Source organism: Callithrix jacchus, chromosome 6, assembly GCF_049354715.1.
Source record: "Callithrix jacchus isolate 240 chromosome 6, calJac240_pri, whole genome shotgun sequence".
Taxonomy (NCBI): domain Eukaryota; kingdom Metazoa; phylum Chordata; class Mammalia; order Primates; family Cebidae; genus Callithrix; species Callithrix jacchus.
The window spans coordinates 71,215,620-71,235,177 of NC_133507.1; the positions used below are offsets into that span (position 1 = coordinate 71,215,620).

The following is a 19,558-nucleotide window of genomic DNA, read 5'->3' on the forward strand; positions in this document are numbered from 1 at the left end:
CCTCAGGAGAGCCTGAGCTCTCAGGGCAAGTGGCCCCAGCGACCTCCCCTCATTACTGGAGGCCCTGCTGTCTGCTCAGCTGTGGAGGGACATGTTACCTGGGCATGCCAAATGAGAGGATGGTTTCGGTATTTTCTTTGACATAGGGTATTAGTATATCACTAATTTAGTCGAGGATTGGGTTTCTGGGCCTTGGATAACTGTATAATTACAGAACCATCTTTTAAAACATTTACTTCAGATATGAAGATTGAGTCCACCCCTCCATTTTAAAAGATGTATGTGGCTATGTGAACAATAGTCACACTTTAGAAACTCTGCTGTAAGTCGTAATATTAAAGGAATCAACAATCTCAAGGCAGAAGAACAGTAAAATTAGGAGAGATATGTGAGCAAATACGGTTCTAGAGGAAAAGGCTTCCTCAAGCCAAGGCTAAGTCCATCTGTAAGTGGGCAAGGCAGGTACACAGGGGTGCCCACACAGGGCACCCTGTTCTCCATTTCCTTTTGTCTAGTCTTAGCTTTGATCTCACGTTAATTTCAAATTGTGATGGTTATTATGTCTATCTTCCTGCTGATGCCCAAATCCCCCTACTTAGTAAGATGTAACGAATTTATCACCCAGGAATCAATGTCATGTCCTGGAACTCAAGGCATTCTAACATTATAAGGATTTCAGAGCCAATTCTCTTTTCAAGCCTGAGTTATGCTTCTGGTCTATTTTTCCTGACTAAAAAACTATAGCATCTTTTATGAATAACTTAGAAAGTACTTTTTCTTCCATCTACAGAGAAAAGATGATGAGGAGCGGTCTTAGAGCACATCCTTATCTGAAGGACAGAAAACAGTCTTGTTTTAGGAAACTCCAACTGCTCCGTGGGATTAAAAAGGAAGAGGAGAGACCAGGTGGTCCAGGTTTGCCGTGGCATCGGGAAGGACCTGAAACTGACTGCAGGCCCCTCATGAGAGCAAGACCTAGGTGTGTTACAACCACCAGTCCCACAGTTCATCCTGACAGGGGCTGAGTCCAGTCTGACCACTGAGACACAGAGACCTGGCCATGGACTCAGTGTTTTTAAATTGTGGAGCTTGGACAGGGAGGGGTGAGATGGAGAATTAGGTATACACAAAAGAAAACAATATGATGAGGGTATGACGTGTGCTTACCAACCTTCCCTCCCCCAGAGGCTAGAAGAGATTTTAGAGCTGAACAGAAAAAGAGTGGGAAGAGGACCCTTTCGGGCAAAGGACATGAACTAAAGACTTCTCGGCTGTTCCCATCAGTGGCATGGTGGTCTCAGCAGTACCAATGTGGACATTCAAGAATGTGAGGCTACCGTGGAAGTGCTTTGCTTAAACCATGGATAAATTTCCAAGGAGTAAAGATCCCCAGGGAAAGCTCCTAGGATCCTGCCGTATTGGCCCAGCTCTGGGAAGTCAACCGACGTGGACCCCTTACTGTGTTAACTGCTAATCGGCCTTCTGTAAAAATGATATTGCAAATTCACCTGTAGCCGTCTATTTTGTTCTCTTGCTGGTGAGGAATAGGAACTGATGTAAATTGGTGAAGGTTTGCTGGAGCCTGTAAGAAAATATTTTATGAAATTAAAACTAGTGCTCATTACTCTGGTCCATTAGACTGGGTGGTCTCCCCTGCACTAGGGATAGTGCTGTCCCCAACAGGGCCTGCCTTCCCCAGTGCCAGTGTGGACTGGGAGAGGTGGCAGCCCCAGGTCCCTGGATCTGGCCTGGCTGCTGCTTACCTCAGGGCTGGTGGGGGCTAACAGCAGAACTATGGCAAAAACAGGCCGCAGGTGTTTTCCCAAAAAGCAATGCCAGTGCAGAGCCCATGCACAAAGGGTTCCTGCTCAAGCTCTGCTCATATGTGGGAGGGTTTCTCCGGCTGGCTTTGGACAGCAGCACAGGAACCTGAGCTGAGGAACACCACTTTTCCAGGGCTCTGAGCTACAGCAGTGGGTCAGAGAGGAGAAGCGGAACGCAACTTTCGAACAAGCCCCATACCTTCCAAACAGCTGGGATTCAAAATCTGAGGTCAAGGAAGGAGCAGGCCTAGGCGTGTTCTAAGCAGCTGGGCCACAATGGAGACACTGTCTTGTGCCTGCCATATTTAAGTATGTTTGAATACAAAAGGAACTTGGTAACAATCAAATTGCTTTTAAAAGTCCATTGTAGACTCCTGACGATGTTACCCTTACATTATTGTTAAGGCTAACAAAGATTTTATTTTTTTAATGAGGAAAATGAAACGTACTTGAGGCAAATTAGTTTATTGAAGCAAGCGAAGAAGATACAGAAGGGCATGCAGGCTAAGAGGCGATCTTTAAGATAAAGCAGGCTGCTGCAAATCAGAAGCAACCAAGCGTTTCAGTTGGTATGTGCATTTCCTTTTGCACAAAGCGTGGTGTTGAAATGTAGCATCTGCAATTTTCTGAGCTATTAATTGCCATAGTAACAACAGTCGATTAGTAAACAGTCCTGTGAAATCACAATTTCAAAGACAACAGTCCAACGGAGACTGCTCCCCCAGCAGGAGTAAAGCTGCCACCAGCTTTTATTTCTTTTTAATATGCAGGTTTGAGAAAAGAGTACCTTTTGGGGGGTAGCTCACACTGACTTATTTGAAACATCTAAAGTAGTTATAATATGCCAGACGGTTGAGAATGGGAACAGTATGAAATCTTAGTAACCCTCTGGGCTGGTATCCTTTAAATAAATTGTATGCACAGCTTTCTCAATAGGATATAAAAATATTAACACTATGTAACATTATTTTTGTTATTCTTAAAAAATAATCACTTTGAGAAGAATCACATTATACCTTTTACTATTTATTCAAACTCTTCTCCATGAAAATGTAAATGAAATTGATCTCCATTCTCTGGTTTGAATTTGAGATGAGCCAGTATAGAAGATGTGGCCCCTACAAAGCTATACCGGGCTGAGGGTTCTGACGCATGTGGAAAACACAGAGATAGCTGGAGCCAGGAGGGGACGGAGCAAAGGGACTGTGCCAGCAAGCAGCCAGGAATGATTTATTTGGATACAACCCTCTTTTTATTTGTGGCCACCGTACAACTACATACACACATACATACAAACAAACAAGTACATGCTTGTTTTACTTTAAACAAGCAGAAAAGGCAACAATTCCCAAAGTAGGAAAGGGAGAGACTGGAGCATGGTTTGCTGCTGGGGGACCGTCTCAATACAAGCAAAGGCTACTTCCCAGGCCACTGGCCAAGTGCCTGGAAGTGGGGCTTTTCAAGAGACTGTATCACACACCAAACTGGTGTCTTACCAGGGTACAGGCCTTTATGTGTGGCATCCCCTTGGCTATTGTAATACTGCATAGGTGGCTGGGTCCTATCGTATTCAGAGCGAGGGTCTCTGATTCCTAACAGTGCTGGTGAGGAAGAGGTGCTGCCGACTGAAGGGAGAGGCAAAGGAGGAGAGAGAGAAAGAGGGGAAGAAAGAGAAATCAGCATCAGTGTCTGTGGAAAAATCACTCCAGAAACACAAGGGTCAGTAACTAGAAATGCCACACAGCTGGTGCTGAAAATATCTCAGAGGCACTGGCTGGGAGTTGAAGAGCAGCTAGACCCAAGTACCACAAGTGCGACCTGCATGCGGGCCTACCACTGCATGAATCAGCCAAGTCCACACCTGGGCTCACTTGAGCTGGAGTGCAAGCCATCCGGCCGAAGAGGCAGAGCGGAGAGATCATGCAGGTTTCCCCACCAGTGTGTCTCAATGGCTTGACTAGGCCTTTGAAACCGAGTGAGTCGTAATAACTTTCTAGCCATGCAAGAGTTATATTTGCTATTTTATGATCTCAGTTCAGTTGCTTGTAAAACACCCATCTATTATCCTTTATGTACAGCTCTTCAGTAAACAGAAGTTTTATGACACGTTTTGATTTCTAATTATTTCAAAAATATCCACATCTCTAAATGTATTTGAATAAGAGCACCCAGTCTGTAAAATTTATAATTCTTTTTATGGTGATCAGGGAAATGATTTAAAAACCCAGTAAGCCTGGCTCATTAAGAAACACACACGGAGCTAAGCCTTGACCTCACCAAAGCCCAGAAGACTTTTTTACCCCAGCTTCAGCCAATATCTAATAACACCATTATCTATCCTTAGGACTCTTTTTGGACACTTTTGCAGAGAAGGAAGAGACAAACATTTCACATACATTTTTTTCTTTTTCTCATTAAAAAAATCATCTTGCTTCCCCTAAAGTTAATTTCAAATAAGAGTGACCATTTATTCACTTGATACACTTAAAAGCAATAGTTCCCAAACACTGGTACCGGTGGTTTTGCATAAATTGATGCTTTCAGAGGAAGACTGCCAATGAAATACTTTTCCTAAAGTCATCTCACTGACATAGGATTGCTCAGTGGAAAAAATGTAAGCATGTATGGACAATGTCTGTGTGCTGCTCACCATGCTTACTTTCCAGAAGGTATTAGGACAGAAAGCATACCTGTGTGCCTCCAACATGACGGCAAGGCATCCGACATGCCCAGAAGCAGACCCCACACTAGTGTGAAGGGACGCATCATCAGCCCTTAGAATAACTGGAGAAGCAGAAGTGGAGAATTCCCCTACCTCTGACTAGAATCCTAAAAGGTACCTAGGAATTTGAATGGGACTAGCCAACACTGTCCAGCATGTATTTAAGGGGTCCTGAAAACAAGGTCACTGCTCAGTAACTCTGTCATAATGATCCAGGGGTGTTCAATCAATACACTAACATTAATGATAACTGAGCTAAAAAAAATTGCAAAACGAAATCTCATAATGTTTCAAGAAAGTTTTCAAATTGAAGTTGGGCCGCATTCAAAGCCATCTAGGATGCATGCCGCCCATGGGCCACGGGTTGGACAAGCTTGTACTAATCTAAAACGTGCCTTTTGTTCCATAGCCACACCTCTTGATTTCCCAAGACCCTAAAGAGTTCTGAGCATTTTTCTAAAAGAAGACAGTTTTAGGCTACACCTGGGAGCTCAGCAAGGATGTTAAAAACCAGACACATAGGTTCTTTCAAGAAAACAACCCATTATTTAAAAACTAAGATACAGGCCAGGCACGGTGGCTCACGCTTGTAATCCCAGCACTTTGGGAGGCTGAGCTGGGTGGATCTCCTCAGTTTGGAGTTCGAGAACAGCCTGACCAATGTGGAGAAACTCTGTCTCTACTAAAACTCCAAAAAAAAAAAAATTAGCCTAGCCGGGCATGGTAGCACATGCCTGTAATCCAGCTACTCGAGAGGCTGAGGCAGGGAAATTGCTTGAACCCAGGAGGCGGAGGTTGTGGTGAGCCAAGATCGCACCATTGCACTCCAGCCTGGGCAAGAAGAGTGAGACTCCATCTCAAAAGAAAAAAAAAAAAAAAACACAAAAAACTAAGATATAAATATATACCATACACAGTAGGCACAGATAATTTAAAAAAATTCTAGTACAAGTGGGGACATCCAATTATGCGGCAAGAACCACTGGCCAAGTACATTAGTCTTTTTGGCCACATTTGTCCACATGAAAAATAAGACTGCCAACAGCAGCACTGCTGAATAAACAGATAGTATTTCCATGTCAGAATGGGTGATTTAAAGCCAAATAAAAATAAGATACTTATTCCTTTTTCTTTCTCACTTTGTAAGAATTAGATTTACAGGACTGATTGGCTTGGCAGTAACAATCTGCCCTTACATGTAAAAAAATTTAGTCTGAATCTCAAAACATTCTTTCTACCAAGTTAAACACTACAAAGAAGTAGCTAGTATGGTTGCCAGGATTCCCGACTTAAAAAAAAATTCCTACAGACCCACCCTGTAAGGCCTGCTCCCATTACCTGCAGATGCTAGGGGTCTGCAGAGGAAGGAGGTTTAACTCGGAAGTAGGCAGCTTTCCCAGGCTGCGGATCTGAAGACCTTAAAGATCCTCTGTTAAAGGACCCGACCCTGCTTCTAAAAGGTTTCACTAAGAAAACTTAAAACAAAAAACACTTTGGAGGAGATTCCAAACTCATGGCCAGCAGGCAGACAGGGCAGCTACTTTTAGGCACAGCCCAGTGAGTCTTGAAGTGTGGTCCTCACTCTTGGGCACCCCTATCACTTGTCTGCCCTGTCAGCTGTGGATTTCAGGGCCCCTTCTCACACTTAGTGAGGCAGACTTGAGGGCGGGGCCTGGGGCGCTGTTGCTGATGTAAACTAGTATGAACTTTTAGAAAGGAAGAAGAAAGTGGGTTTGTGGTTTATAATGGTGTGTGATTTCTACAGAAGGCACTCTGCTGCATGGGTAGTGTTGGAGGTGACAGGCTTAACCAACTGTTTGATTTTCTCTGGCTGGGAAACAATGTTCTGTCACACAAAGGCTCTCACCGGAGTGGCGGTTTCCCACTCACCTGACTGAATGATGGGTGACATCTGTTGGTTGGTGGTAGACAAGGAAGGATGTGATTTGAATCGGTCTCGCTCCAATGTCGACACAGGTGTAATAAAATGGTTCTGATTCCACCCATCCTGCAGAGTTAAGAGAAAAAGAAACCTCTCAAAATGAATAATGACATTTCATTACAATAAATGATTACGAGTATGTGCTCTGCTGAATGCTAATTATGCCAGAGCTATTCTTATAGGTTACCTTTTTATAAATGCTCCGGAGGTCCCGATATTGCCATAATGTATTCAAGACCTGGGCTGCTGCCTTCACCACTTTCAGAGATGATCTAGGGAGAGAGAAACGATGTTAATGAATGTGGGCAGCACAGCCTCAGCCCCACTCGGCGGGGTGCAGGATGAAAATCAGTCACTAAGGCCGTCTCTCTCAGGGCCATGGGGACAGAGACTACTCCAGGACACACCACAAAGTGACCAGGTGTGCCCGGGAGTCGATCAGGTTCAGAACTGGCCGGAGGTGGCAAGAACTGAAGCGAGGCCATGAGGGAGTGTGCTCTGCAGAGCAGCTGTGGCTAGGATGAACCTGAGTTGAGGATCTCTCTAGGCGTCAATCCCAACATCCCTCCAGATCTCTACTGACGGCCAGTGACCTCACTGGGGCTTTTTGATTAATGCAACCATGACTCTACATTCTGAATGTCTGGGAACTCTTCCAAGTGAATATGTTTTATTCCTCTCCTTTATTAAGCCTTCATCTAAATGCCTTCACTGCCTCATCACTTCATACCTCTCTGTCAACAAATGTGTGTTCTAATATTGAATTTGGAAAACAGGGTCACAGATATTATGTCCTCTCCCTAAGGACATTTTGCAAATGCTAGTGCTGTTTAAGCACTGCCAACCATGAGTCACTGGATTCACCTTGGGAGCCGCTGCTCGTGGCCTCACTGGTAAGTGAAGAGGGGACTTCCTGCCTTGGCTAAGGCCAAGATCGCTACAGATCGCTACACTGGATGGTACTCATGGGCTAGTCCTTGGGGAGTCAGCCCTAAGGACAACTGAACACCTCTGCCTTAAGACTTCATTGACAGTTTGATTTCAGATGTATACACCAGATCTAAAATATGGTTTTCTCTTTTACTCCTTATCTTCCTAATTAAACTCTTACGAAGTGGGGGAGGACAAGGGAGGTAAGCAGGCAGTGAGCTACTTTCTCAGCCCCTAATAACAGAATGTGGGTTGCTAATAATTTTGAGGCTTTAGGTGAGCAGAGCCAGGTAAAACCAACCCACTCAAAGCCTTTTCAACCTTTATATTCCCAAACTGGACTATGGAAAAGCAAGAGCTAAATACCTCAAAGAAATAAACAGAGATGAATTTTCAGCACCCAAGACGGCCTTTGGAAGACAGATTTAGGGCAGCAGGGCCCTTGCCTTGCATAGCTACTCTGTTCTCAGCGGGGCCCAGCCATTGCTGCTTTGTTCACCCATCTGTCTTTAAGTGCTAGGTAGCGGGATGAAAGCTCAAAAGGCAGATCCCACAGCTGCCTGGGAAGATGACAGCTGTAACATTGGACCAGGCAGGGCTGTGCCAGTGATATGCCTTGACAAAACCAGACAGGCTACATATTTTCAGACATGAATTCCATGAGCAGAAACACGACCCTTAAGAAAAGCAAGAAGGTTTCTTTGCTATCTGTTGCAGCAAAACTCCTTGAAAGAGTTATGTACTTGCATCTCTAATTCCCCCCATCCCATCTTCTCTTAAACATAGGACCTCCATATTGTTACATCTGAAGGGCAAGTTGCAGTCCTCATCCGGAGTCACTGTATTTCACCTTGGGAGCCGCTGCTCTAAATCAGTAGTTTCACAGGTAAGTGTAGGAGGATGCAGTGCCCTGCCTTGGTGAAGGCCCTCAGATCATCACGCTGGAGTAGGCCTCCTGTACCCCTCACTGGCTCTGTTCCAGCCCCACTGGCTTCCCTCTGTTCCTCAAGCACGTGAGGTCTTCTCGCTTCTCAGGGCTCTCTCATTTGAGGTCCCCTCTAACCGAAATGCTCTTCTCCCAGGGAGCTGCACTGTTCCTTCCCTGCTTCCTCCAGCTCTGTGCTCAAAAGGCACTGTCTGCAAGGCCTTCCTTGACCAGCACCCCTCCCCCAGCATAGCCCACCACCTACCCTGACGTTATGACATGCCCTGCCCCAACAAGTGCAGGCTGTCATGCCACATTTTAAGAGCATAAATGATTATGGTTCCACTCACTCCCTTTCTCAGCCCTCCCTGTCCTCCATAACCATTTATTACTAATGAAACAGAAAAAAATACATTTTAAAAAGGGACTGAAAAAAATTATCACTACTGCAGATAGGTGTAGTTTCTGGGAGGTGAGAATATGGTTTTAGATTATTCCTACATTTCAGAAACTCCTTCAAAAGTATAAAGATTAGATGAGATGTAGTTCCAGCACTACCGTTTAGTCAATTAACAAATATTCACCGAGCAACTGTTATGAGCAGGCCAGGGTTATTCTAGATGCTAAGGATATAGCAGTGAACCAAGATAAAAGTCCCTGCTATGGAAGAGTCAGGCACAAGAGGAAGACATCACTTCCACAGCAAGGGGAAATCAGCGCTATGGAGAGAGCAAAGCAGGGGAAGGGAGGTGGGGGGAGAGGGCTGCCATGCTACTGTGGCTCAGGGAGGCTGCTGTCCTGCTGTTCTGAGATGGCACCAAGCATTCTACTTACCACTTCTCTGATCTGACACTAAGGCAAACTTATAGTCACTGCCACAGCTCTATGGCAAACAGCCTTCAATTTTTACCACTGATTTTCTAGTCCTTCCCTCCTGTTTGATCAGTTAGGTATCATGCAGAAGCAAAGGGAAATGTGCTATCTAAGCCTGGGGCATATCCTGAGGCCACACAGCAGCCCTGTTGCAGAGCAGTCATTTTAACTGCTTTCTGGGTACATGGCAGGAGACTCAATGCCAGAACTGGAGATTCAAGAAGACGCTCTTGCAGGACAGGCCCTCAGGCCTGGAGCAGAGACAAAGGCACAAGAATCTAGGGAAATGGTACCCCCTAGATTTTCCTTACCCTGGCATTTCTAATTCTTCCAGGAGTTGGCATGCCCAGTTGTGGCTTTAGGGACTGCTATGGTCTGAAAGTCTGTGTCCCTTCCAAAGTTCCTATGTTGAAATTCCAGCCCCCAAGGTGATGGTATTAGGAGGTGGGGCCTTTAAGAGGTGATTAGATCATGAGGGTAGAGCCCTCATGAATGGCATTAGCAGCCTTATAAAAACAGGCCTGAGATTTCTCCCTCCTTCTAACATGCAAGGACATAGCTAGAAGGCACCAGCTATAACTAGAATGGGGGCCCTCACCAGACGCCGAATCTGTCGGTGCCTTGATCTTTGATTTCCCAGCCTCTGGAACTGTGAGAACTACATTTCTGTTGTTTATAAGCCACCTAGTTCACAACATTTTGTTACAGCAGCATAAACAGACTAAGATAGAGACAAATGCCAACATAGGAGTGAAGGTGTTACAATAAAGTAAAAACTAGAAAAAGGCCCTGTAACAGAAAATGCTCCTCCCAGCATGGCAGATTCAAGTGCTGGAGACTGTTTAGCTTATTGGCATGTAAGAAATGCAAAAATAAATCCTTTCCAGTAGGAAAGCTATCCTCAACAAAGGCCTCATCACAGGACAATCCCAGGAACAAGAGTCCTACTTGCACCTCCTTGCTGCAGACTTGCCTGTCGCCCCTGCCTTTGGTTATGTTCACCAGCTTCTCGATGCCTCCCGAATCAGCCAGGGCTTTGGCGTTCTCCATGTTTTTGCTGGTGACCTCGTGTAGAGCACAGCAGATGGCTGCCATGGTCTCATCAGACAAGACACTGGGGCCGTTGCCACCGGGAAGCCGGTTGACCAGGTCTCGCATGGCGTATTTGCCTGCCAAAGGCAAAAGAGTAAATTCTACTTCCAGAAGGTACTAGGTTTTTGTTACTGTTGTTCAGATTCTGGTGGTGTGTAATCCTTTAAAAATAAAACCCCAAAAGAGACAATAACAGGTGAAAAAATCCAATTCCATGAGCAGAAACCCGACCCATGAGAAAAGCAAAGCAGCAGCAAAGAAGAAAAAGACAAATGTCATTATAAGGAGAAAGCTACCATTTACTGCAATGTCACTTGCAGGAATGATTGATTTATAAAACATTACTGTCAATTGCTGTAAGCAAATGTAAATCAGTATGTAAAATTGGGTAGACAAATCAAGTTGCTTTCATTCAAGTATTTTCAGTAACATTGAGTAATGAAGGAATTACAATAGAAAATTTTATCCTGGATGGAATTCCTATGCATCACAAATACCTCAATTTCCTCTTAAAGCTTGTAAAAACTTACCTTTGAATCTGGACCAAGTCAGGCTGCCAAACAGTACTTTTCATTAGATCTTTCTGGATCTGAATGTGTGAACTGGGTACAGTTACACATTTTCATGAAGTATAGAGCTGAGGTGTACAGCAGCTGATCTGACAACTGTGGGAACATGTTAGTTTCTTCAAAAGATGACACAAGTAAAAGTTTTGGTATTAAAAATTATAGGTATGTTATATCCCAGGAGTAACGCAATAATAATGAAATTCTTGCTAAGACAAGGCAAGGGGAGTCTCACAGTTATTGAGGTATTTCTTTATAGATACTGAATTTTTCTTATTCCGTGCCAAAAAGAGATTACTTCCAGCTTTTGCAATTACGATTACCAACTGAAACTGTAAGTGCACTACAAACAAAAGTACTGAATTAAAGTGCAAGTAAATATTTTCTTAGTTTTTCCTCCTAGGCTAATAATGGAGTGGATGCTAATTGGGGTTTTTATAAAGGCCTATTTATATACAACAGTAAGCAGAAGACAGGTTTCAACTACATGCTGTGTAATATACAGCAGGTCGGAGGGAGGGCTCTGGCTTGCTCACAGCAAACACTGTTATGAAGAGTGGAAAAACAGTGCTGACACTGTGAGGCCACAAGATAAATGTGGTTTTCAGAGGAGATGATAAGTTAGCACTGGTGATTCTGAATACTCATGAATGACCAAAAGGTGCATGACATGTAATCTGTCATTTCACTAAGGCATAACTTTAAATTGCACTCCTGGGGGTTAGGCTGAGGTAGCTTGCTCTGCCCGTGAGTGAGCCTGGCGGTCCCCTCAGAACTGCAGCTCCAGAGAGCAGGTGGGTCCCATACAGTTGACTATGTAGTAACTTTTACGAAGTGACAAAACTTTGATTCTTTATGAAAAATGGCTCTAAAAAGAAAGTCCTGTTAGTGTTGGTGATGGATGTGAAAAGACAGGGAAAAGGTCAGAGACGGAGAAGCTTCTTAGGCACTGAAGTGCTGGATAAATTAGAGCCAAATACTGAATCCGGGAGGGGTGCAGATCTCATAGGGAACAGGGAAACCAGAAAAACGATTTATCGAACAGTTCAAGAGTGCTCCAGCCAGGTGAAAAAACGCTCATCACTGGAGAGATACGAGGCCAGTGGAAGTTAAAAAGGGTTACTCACAGAAACACAGAAATGCACTGGGAGGAAGCCGAGACTTGGAATACACACCCCTCTTGCCAAAGGTCTCAGCACTTCACAGTACTAGCTCAAGGCCTCCTATCTACCTGCGTCTTTGTGTTATATGATAGGCCACAGGATATACATGTCAATCATTTATTTTTCAGCATTAAAAATGCCCAAATTATACATGCTTCTTATAAGAAATCCAAACATTACAGACATAAGAAAAATAACTTTAAAGAATCTTTCTTTAGGGACCTAAAGGACTTCTTTGAAGGAAGTGTGGGAGCTGAGAGACATGGCACATCTATCAGAATCAGGCGTGAGCTGGGCCATGAACAGGATGTGAAGGAACTCCCTTTCCTCTCAGTAGGGAGATGATTTGGTTTAAAGGAATGGTGTGTTAAGAGCAGGTTTATCTGGGCAACAATTCAAAATAGCAATTCTATAAGGCACTGTGTGAAGGGCTTCCACTGTAAGTCATCACGTTTAAACCTTACAGCAACTCTTTATGGTAAACATCACACCTTGTTTCTCTCTCCTTCTCTCATGGCAGGTGAATTTAATGTTTACTTCTGATTCAGACGAATCCACGTAAGACCTTGCCCCGTTTTCCCTCCTTCTCCCCAGACCTGTCACCAGCTGTGGGACTTGGTGTGGAGCTCTCTCATTTCCTCTTTACAGCAAACCACAGTTAGGACAGCAGGCATCAACAGCTCCCTTTTAGAGATGAGGAGTTTCATTTCCAATCTAGATAGAATAATGGAGCCCGGATGGGCTTATATAGGACACCCCAGGTTACATGGCCAGTGAGCAGCAGATCCTAGGAAAAAAGCTCAGGTCTATGGAGGGTCCCTGGTCTCTTCTTTCTCCTGAATCCTGCCTAGGATGTGCCAATGTCCCGGAGACAAGCAAGCTGCCTGGGGTGCAGAACTTACAGAGGTCGTCACTTGTCGGTTTGTGCCTGTGCCAGCCCTACCTTATACAAACCTGAGCGTGAAGGCCCCCCTAAAATGTTGGGCCTTTGGGCCCTTGCTTAGCTCACCCTAGTCCTGCCCCTACCCTGGGTGAAAATGATGCTGGGACAGTGGTTCTGCTCTGGGATAAACATTTATAGTGACCTGAGAGGGAAAAGCTACAAAACATTCATGGGATTTCTTTTTTATTTAGAGTATGGCAGTGTTGGTGAATTAGCAGCTATCAGTCCGAAAATTGGAAAGGGAGAATTAAGATTTTTTTTTGTTGCTCAAGATATAGAGAACTCTCTTGGAAAAGAGAGTCACTAATTCTATTAAATAGTGTTTTAAGGTACAAGTAAAATTCCTGGCTTTTCTGAAAATTTACCTTCCCTCATCAATGACTAATGAATGAGCTTGCCTCCTGCTGAAAAAGAATGGTCACAAAACAGGAGTATTCAAATATGCCAAGAAACCGGAGGCTAGGGCTCAGTTGTTAAAAATATTAGACGCTGTATATTTAATCAAAAGAAGGGTTTCATGAATATTGCAGCTGCTTCACATTTACAGCCCATCTTGTCACCAGCACATACCTATGAGCTCCTTGTTGCGAACATCTAGTGCCATATTCCTCAGTGCAGTTGCCACGGAAGAAACAACCCTATCGTTGTCCATTCTCAGAAGTTCCACAAGGATGGGTAGCCCCTTTTCTTTTCGGACAGCTGCCCGGATGTATGCTGCAAACTAGTGAGAAAAATCAGGCAGTAAGTAACATATATAAAACAGAGTTCCACTCTCATATGTTACTATCACTTAAAAAAGATGTTTCCAAAAGATGAACTAATAGATTAAATGGTTTTTTCCAATTGAAGATCAAATCTGTGGTGCCAGTAAAGAGTAAAGGGAGAAAGATAGGCTGGGATGACTGATTTAAAAAGAAACCCCAAAGCCTGAAAATCTCAAACCACCATCTGTGAGATATTTTTGTGCAGAAAAGAGAAGGCAGTGATTACTTTCTATCTCAGATACATAAACATGATTAAGGAAGGATCGTGTGTTTTCTTTGCAGTTGGTCCCCTGCCAAGCCCAGAGGCTATAAATAGGATGGCAGAGACAGTAACCCATCAGCACACATGGAAGGAGAACCTGTCGCCATCAAGTCATTTTTTTTCTGTATTCCCTGCAACAATACTCAGAGTTCAGTAACCTGTCAAAAAGATTGCTTGGAAACATCCCTTGCCTCAGAAGAAAGGGAATTCTCCAGAAACATCCAGCATGATAATTCATACAGCCTGGTGAACAAGTAAGTGTATTTGTGTGCAAAATGCATTCTCATTCAAGATTAGTTAGCTGCTGATGCTGTTTTTTAAAAATCCATAGTCAAGAAATTTTTCTGTGACTATGAAGCAACTCTATACAGTGAGTCAGTCTGTGTATCTTACAAAATGGAAATGAGTGCTAAGTCATCAGTGAAAAAACCAAAAAGAGTAACATTAGAAAACGGATCTTTAATCTTGTTTTCGGCTTTGAGCTTTAATTGACTTTTTCAACCAATGCAAATCATCTTTCAAATTTTAGGGTAATTGAAAGATGATGCTCATAAAACATCTATTTTCCCGCTGTGGCCAAGACATGAGGGCAGAGATCTACTAGCCCTTTATATTATTTTGAACATTAAAGCATGTGATTGGCCATCCAGTTTCTTGAATACCAACAGAATAGATTATTTTAATAATACAAATAAGAGGGAAAGATGCATTTCAAAGATCCTATTTATAGTCTGCATATGAAATGAATACTCCTATTTTTCAAATCAAATGAAATCTACAGGGAGGAAATGAAGTGCGTTACTGGGCAAGACACTCAGGCAGTTTTATGAACTTCTTTCTCTGAAACCTGCAACAACAGAACCAACTCCTTCTGTCTCACTTGGAGACCCACCAGCCCGGCCCGGCCCGGCCCGGCCCGGCCCAGCCCAGCCCAGCCCAGCCCAGCCTGGTTCCTTCTGGTGAAGTACAGTCATCGCTGCTCCTGAAATAGCTTCTTACTTGATAACATCTGTGGCCATGATTATCTCATTTTCTTAGTGAAGGTCAAATATTTTAACTCACTATTGAAATCGCTTAGATATAATGTTTATATTTTAAATGGGCTTGCCATCTAACTCTCACTAAATGATCCCAGACGTGAACTTCTAAACAACTCAAATCACATCTATTGCAATTATTGTCTTTTTTATCATCATCAAATGATCCTCTGGTCACAGAAGCTGAAGGTGAATGCTGTTCTACAACATAAATGTTTATAAATACTTATGTGCTGGGAATGTCTCACTGAATCCTCACAACCATCTTATAAGGTAGGTATTTTTTCACTTTATTTTGGGGAGGTGGAAACTGTGGGCAGGGAGCCCCTAGGCTGCCAGACGGTAAGCAGAGCGGCCTGGATTCAGAGCCAGGTGGTCTGCCTCCAGAGCCAGCACTTACACACTGAGTCACTGGCACTTCAACTAGGAGCCACTACAAAATCACCACACCAGCTTAACACCAGACCATAGTTATCGGTCTATATTCGACATGGCGTCTACTTGCATGAAAGAAACCATACCTAGGCCTATCAGATGCTTTTCACTATTGTGGAAACAACATCACAAAGATTCTCATTTTGTGGGGGAGTGAATGTAGGAAAAGTAGCCAAAAGCAAGCACTGTAATAACTCTACTAAAATACACCTGTCAGGAAATTTCTAGAGGTTGAAAATGTCTCAGACAAGGACTGTCTGGGAAGTTGCTGGAGGACATTTAGAAAGTTCTGACAACTTGCTTACAGTGGTAACAAGAGGAAACCGTCTTCAGTTTTTTCCTAGTTATATACCTGCAAAGAGATGCAGAAACCTCAGACACAGGCATGTGTGTTACTGTCTGAGAGGAACACAGTGGGGTCCCCTATCCCTGCCCACAGCACCACCCAACCTGTGTTCTGTTCAGCCACTCATCATCTCTCACCTGTGTCTACTGCTGTACTGGCTCCCAAATGGAATCCCTGCTTCTAACTCCCTTCCTCTAATCCACCTTCTGCACTGCCATGGAATGGGAGAGCAGTGCTGACATGGTCTGCCCAGACTCTTTCAGCGGTGCCTCCTGTTTGTAGGTGAGGGCTCAGCTCCCGAAGTTCTGCCTTCAGGCTGGTCCATGATGCCTGGCTCCATGCCGGGCCCCAGTGGGCAGCCTGCAGTCCTGGCCCACACTGTCATGTCTGCACCATAAGACTTTGCTCCTGTTGTCCCTGTTATGTGGATGGCTCGGTCTACACCCCAGCCTCAGCCTCTCCTGGCTTATTCTCACTCATACTTACAGATTGTACTAGGCAGCAACCCCTTCAGGAAGCCTCCTCTATGTCCTCACTCCCCTCTTTCCTTCCCTTACACTGTGTGGCTGCCTTAGATGTCTTCTTTCAGGACCCCACAGCACACATCCTGTGGCTTCTACACTGTGCTGGAACCATCCGTTTTTCTCACTAGCCTTCTGTTTCTCACAGGATGGACTTGTATTCATCTTTGGATCCCCAGAGCAACTGCTTGTCTCCCTTTTTAACCCTCTACCCCCTTCACCGACAAACTAAGTAACTGTGCCCCTTTTACCATCAGGGTTGATCTGACTGAGGCAGAGGATATCCATGTAACATTTCAAGTTAGTTTGCAAAGATGGAAAGAAGCATAGACAAGTGGAAGTCGTCCTACCTTCCAGTTGCCTGCAGAGAGGTTCTGGAGAGATCCGGCAGAGCCTTCCAAGGTGGCTGGGTTGGAACTTTCTGCTAGAAGAGTCAGATATGGTTTAACCACCGATGGGTGCCACAGCATCTCAACCCCTTTGGGGGACTTTGACAGTCCTGGGATAGGACCAACTCCATCCCACTGAAAGACAAACAGCACAAGTTAAATGGAGGCAGAATGAACATGATCTCCAGTACTTGAAAACATTCACCCGTGTGGGACTCAGCTATCGCTATGCAGAAAATTTATTTTCTTGCCAAATATGTGATTCCTCACTCCCAGAAAAATGAAACTTTAGAGTCTCATATCAAATAAAATGCTAACTTGATCTTCTTGCGGAGTCCTCTTTTTCTTTTTCTTCTTCTTCCCCCAGCAGCTTGGCTCAGAGTCTTTGCTGGGAGACTCTTTTCCCAGTAAGTCATCCAATTCGTTCAGTCCCAGTAACCGGGCCTGGGGCACCTCCAGCTCCAGCCGATAGGACAGGTTCCTCAGAGTGCACACACAGTTCTCCACCGTCTGAAACCCAGCATGGCATATAATTAAAAACAACTCGGCACATTAGAGCAAAACGCTTCTGTACTGAACACTACAGAGAGGAAATAAATGGGAAATATGAAAGAACTAGTTTTTAGGTATGGGAACTTGAAACAATCTGAAGAGAGGATTTGATTCTAGAGTGTTTGTGGAATACCCAGATGACAGGCTACAGAGCCCTTCTTGGTGCAGCTGAGGATCTGACTTCCTGCCAGCTGAAATGTAGGCTCCAGCCCCAGGTTTCTCCTCAGGGCTAATGACATGCCAGGAGCCTCCCACAAACGCCTGAGCCTCACTTCTGACTACTGCAGATCCTTGGCATGACAAAAGATGCCGCCAACTCCCTCCCTGGGCGCAGCCATATCCCCAAGTTCCACGTCTGCCTCCTTCTAAATCTCCCAACTCCACCCTCCTTTCCAGCCGTGTTCAGTGGTGTCTTTCCCTGTTGACATTTGCCTTCTGTATATGGTCTTTTGTTCCCCTAAAGACTGTATCCCACCTCTGATTGGGAGGCCAATTGTCATTTAGCTGAGTGTCTAAAACCAAGTTCAGCATTTGCCTATCTAGCAAGCTTCCTTTTCCAACTTGCTTACTCAATTTCATCTGCCGATCTCCCAGTTTAATGAGGCTCAAACTAAAACTGGCTGCTCCCCTGCACTCCTCTCTCTGCCCCAGGCACTCAACATCCTTTTTTCTCTCAGGCTCACCCTTATAATCCAACACCTTCCAATGGCCTCCCCTGGTCCCGTCCATCCTGACACCAAGTATCTGGCCTGCCTTGGAACTCCTGACACTTTCAGTCCCTCTTTCCTGTTCTTCCCATTTTCCTTGGTCCCCAGGAAGATCCTGAATGGTCATCACAGCTGATGAATGATGAGCAGAACGCCCTGCACTCCATCACAGGAGGGACAAAGTAAGAGGCTCATGCTGGAGACAGACCGATCACAGGGCAGGAGCAGGAGCAGATGTAGAGAGGGGCAGCAACAGTTAGTGCTGGGGGTGGGGACTGTGGACTGTGGACTGCACTGCAGCAAAGAGAGCAGAGAGGCTGGGGGATTACAGTGCCTCAATCAGGAACTTTTATTCAGTAGATACTCAAATACTAACGGTTCTGATTCTAATGGGGATACAGAAGCAGAGGAAATAGCAGCAGGGCCACCACCCTGAGAATGAGCCTCGGAGAACCAGAGAGAAAGCCTTTACCACTCCAAGCCACTCTGTTCTCAGGATATTTTCGTATGTTGCCACGGCCTTGCCTCTGTAATTTTGGAGACTTGCCCTTTGATCTGGAGAGTAGCCTCCTGAGGACAGGTTCTACAGGTCAGAAAGAACCAACAGCATGCAAATAGTGGCACCAAGCATTGCAGTCATCTGCCACCACACCCAGCCTGGCACTGACCTTGCTGTCATAATCGGATGTGTTCACACATGTGTGGATCACATACAACAGCGAGTCCACCAGCCCCTCGCAGGACCGCATTTGCTTCCGAGCTTCTTCCCCGGCAGAGCTGAGGTTCCTAAAGGGGTGGAGACAGGAGGAGCTGCTGAGATGAAACATGCAGTCATCAGCCACATGGCCTTACCTTCAGGATCTGAGAGAGCAGACAACAGATGGCAACCACTTAGAGGTCTGAGGAGGCACTGAGGACTTGCATGGTAACATCCCTGAAGCTCATAATGATGGCTGCTCCCCATCATCTACATGGAAGGGAACCTGCACATCTGGACTTCCACTGTACCTCTCATGATGTGTCACTTTCTAACTCCCTAATGTAATTCTTTAGGGGCCGATTCTCCTGAGCTTCTTCATATGTAAAAGGGGGGAAATAATAGTGACTACCTCATAGGGTTGTTGTGAAGAAGAAATGAATTGCTACACAGAAAGCAATTAGAAAGGTGCCTGCTTCACGGAAGGCAGCCTGTGTGTCAGCCATGGTGGTGGGTACTTCCAGACATGCTTTACCTCCCTTGTTAGGCCAGAAGCTTCTTGCAGTCCCCTATTATAATATTTTGCATGCAGTAAGTAGGTGATCATTAAATGTTTCTTGGCTGAACGGAGGAAACATACAATTTCTTGTATAAACATTTCAAGTTATAGATATTTGCTTATGCTAAAATTTTTCTCATCTTTTCAATTATAAACACCCAGAAAACGGTTTTGTGTCTACATTTTTTATATCAATTTGCCTTCATAAATCGATACCAAATAAGGATCTATTTTATGTCCCATTAACAATGGTTCTAGGCTAACTGTAAAATTATGCAGATTGAGAATTTGCAAAACTGAGACTAGATGA

The 19,558-nt window shown here is 44.5% G+C and overlaps 1 protein-coding gene across 50 annotated transcripts in view; it reads right to left on the reverse strand.

The window, feature by feature from the left end:
- PKP4 (plakophilin 4) overlaps nt 1–19,558 on the reverse strand; it is a 225,113-nt gene that overhangs the window by 1,239 nt on the left and 204,316 nt on the right. For 34 of the 50 annotated variants that reach the window (XM_078327676.1, XM_078327671.1, XM_078327673.1 and 31 more), the window contains 9 exons: nt 18,661–18,778; nt 17,052–17,243; nt 16,695–16,868; nt 13,550–13,700; nt 10,189–10,384; nt 6,675–6,759; nt 6,436–6,553; nt 3,320–3,448; nt 1,509–1,582 (listed from right to left, as the gene is read on the reverse strand). In XM_078327676.1, coding sequence (XP_078183802.1) covers nt 1,509–1,582; nt 3,320–3,448; nt 6,436–6,553; nt 6,675–6,759; nt 10,189–10,384; nt 13,550–13,700; nt 16,695–16,868; nt 17,052–17,243; nt 18,661–18,778 — 1,237 coding nt within the window. Of the gene's footprint in view, nt 1–1,508; nt 1,583–3,319; nt 3,449–6,435; nt 6,554–6,674; nt 6,760–10,188; nt 10,385–13,549; nt 13,701–16,694; nt 16,869–17,051; nt 17,244–18,464; nt 18,576–18,660; nt 18,779–19,558 lie in introns of all 50 variants that reach the window. The other 16 variants (XM_078327682.1, XM_078327679.1, XM_078327681.1 and 13 more) reach the window with 3 other exon arrangements.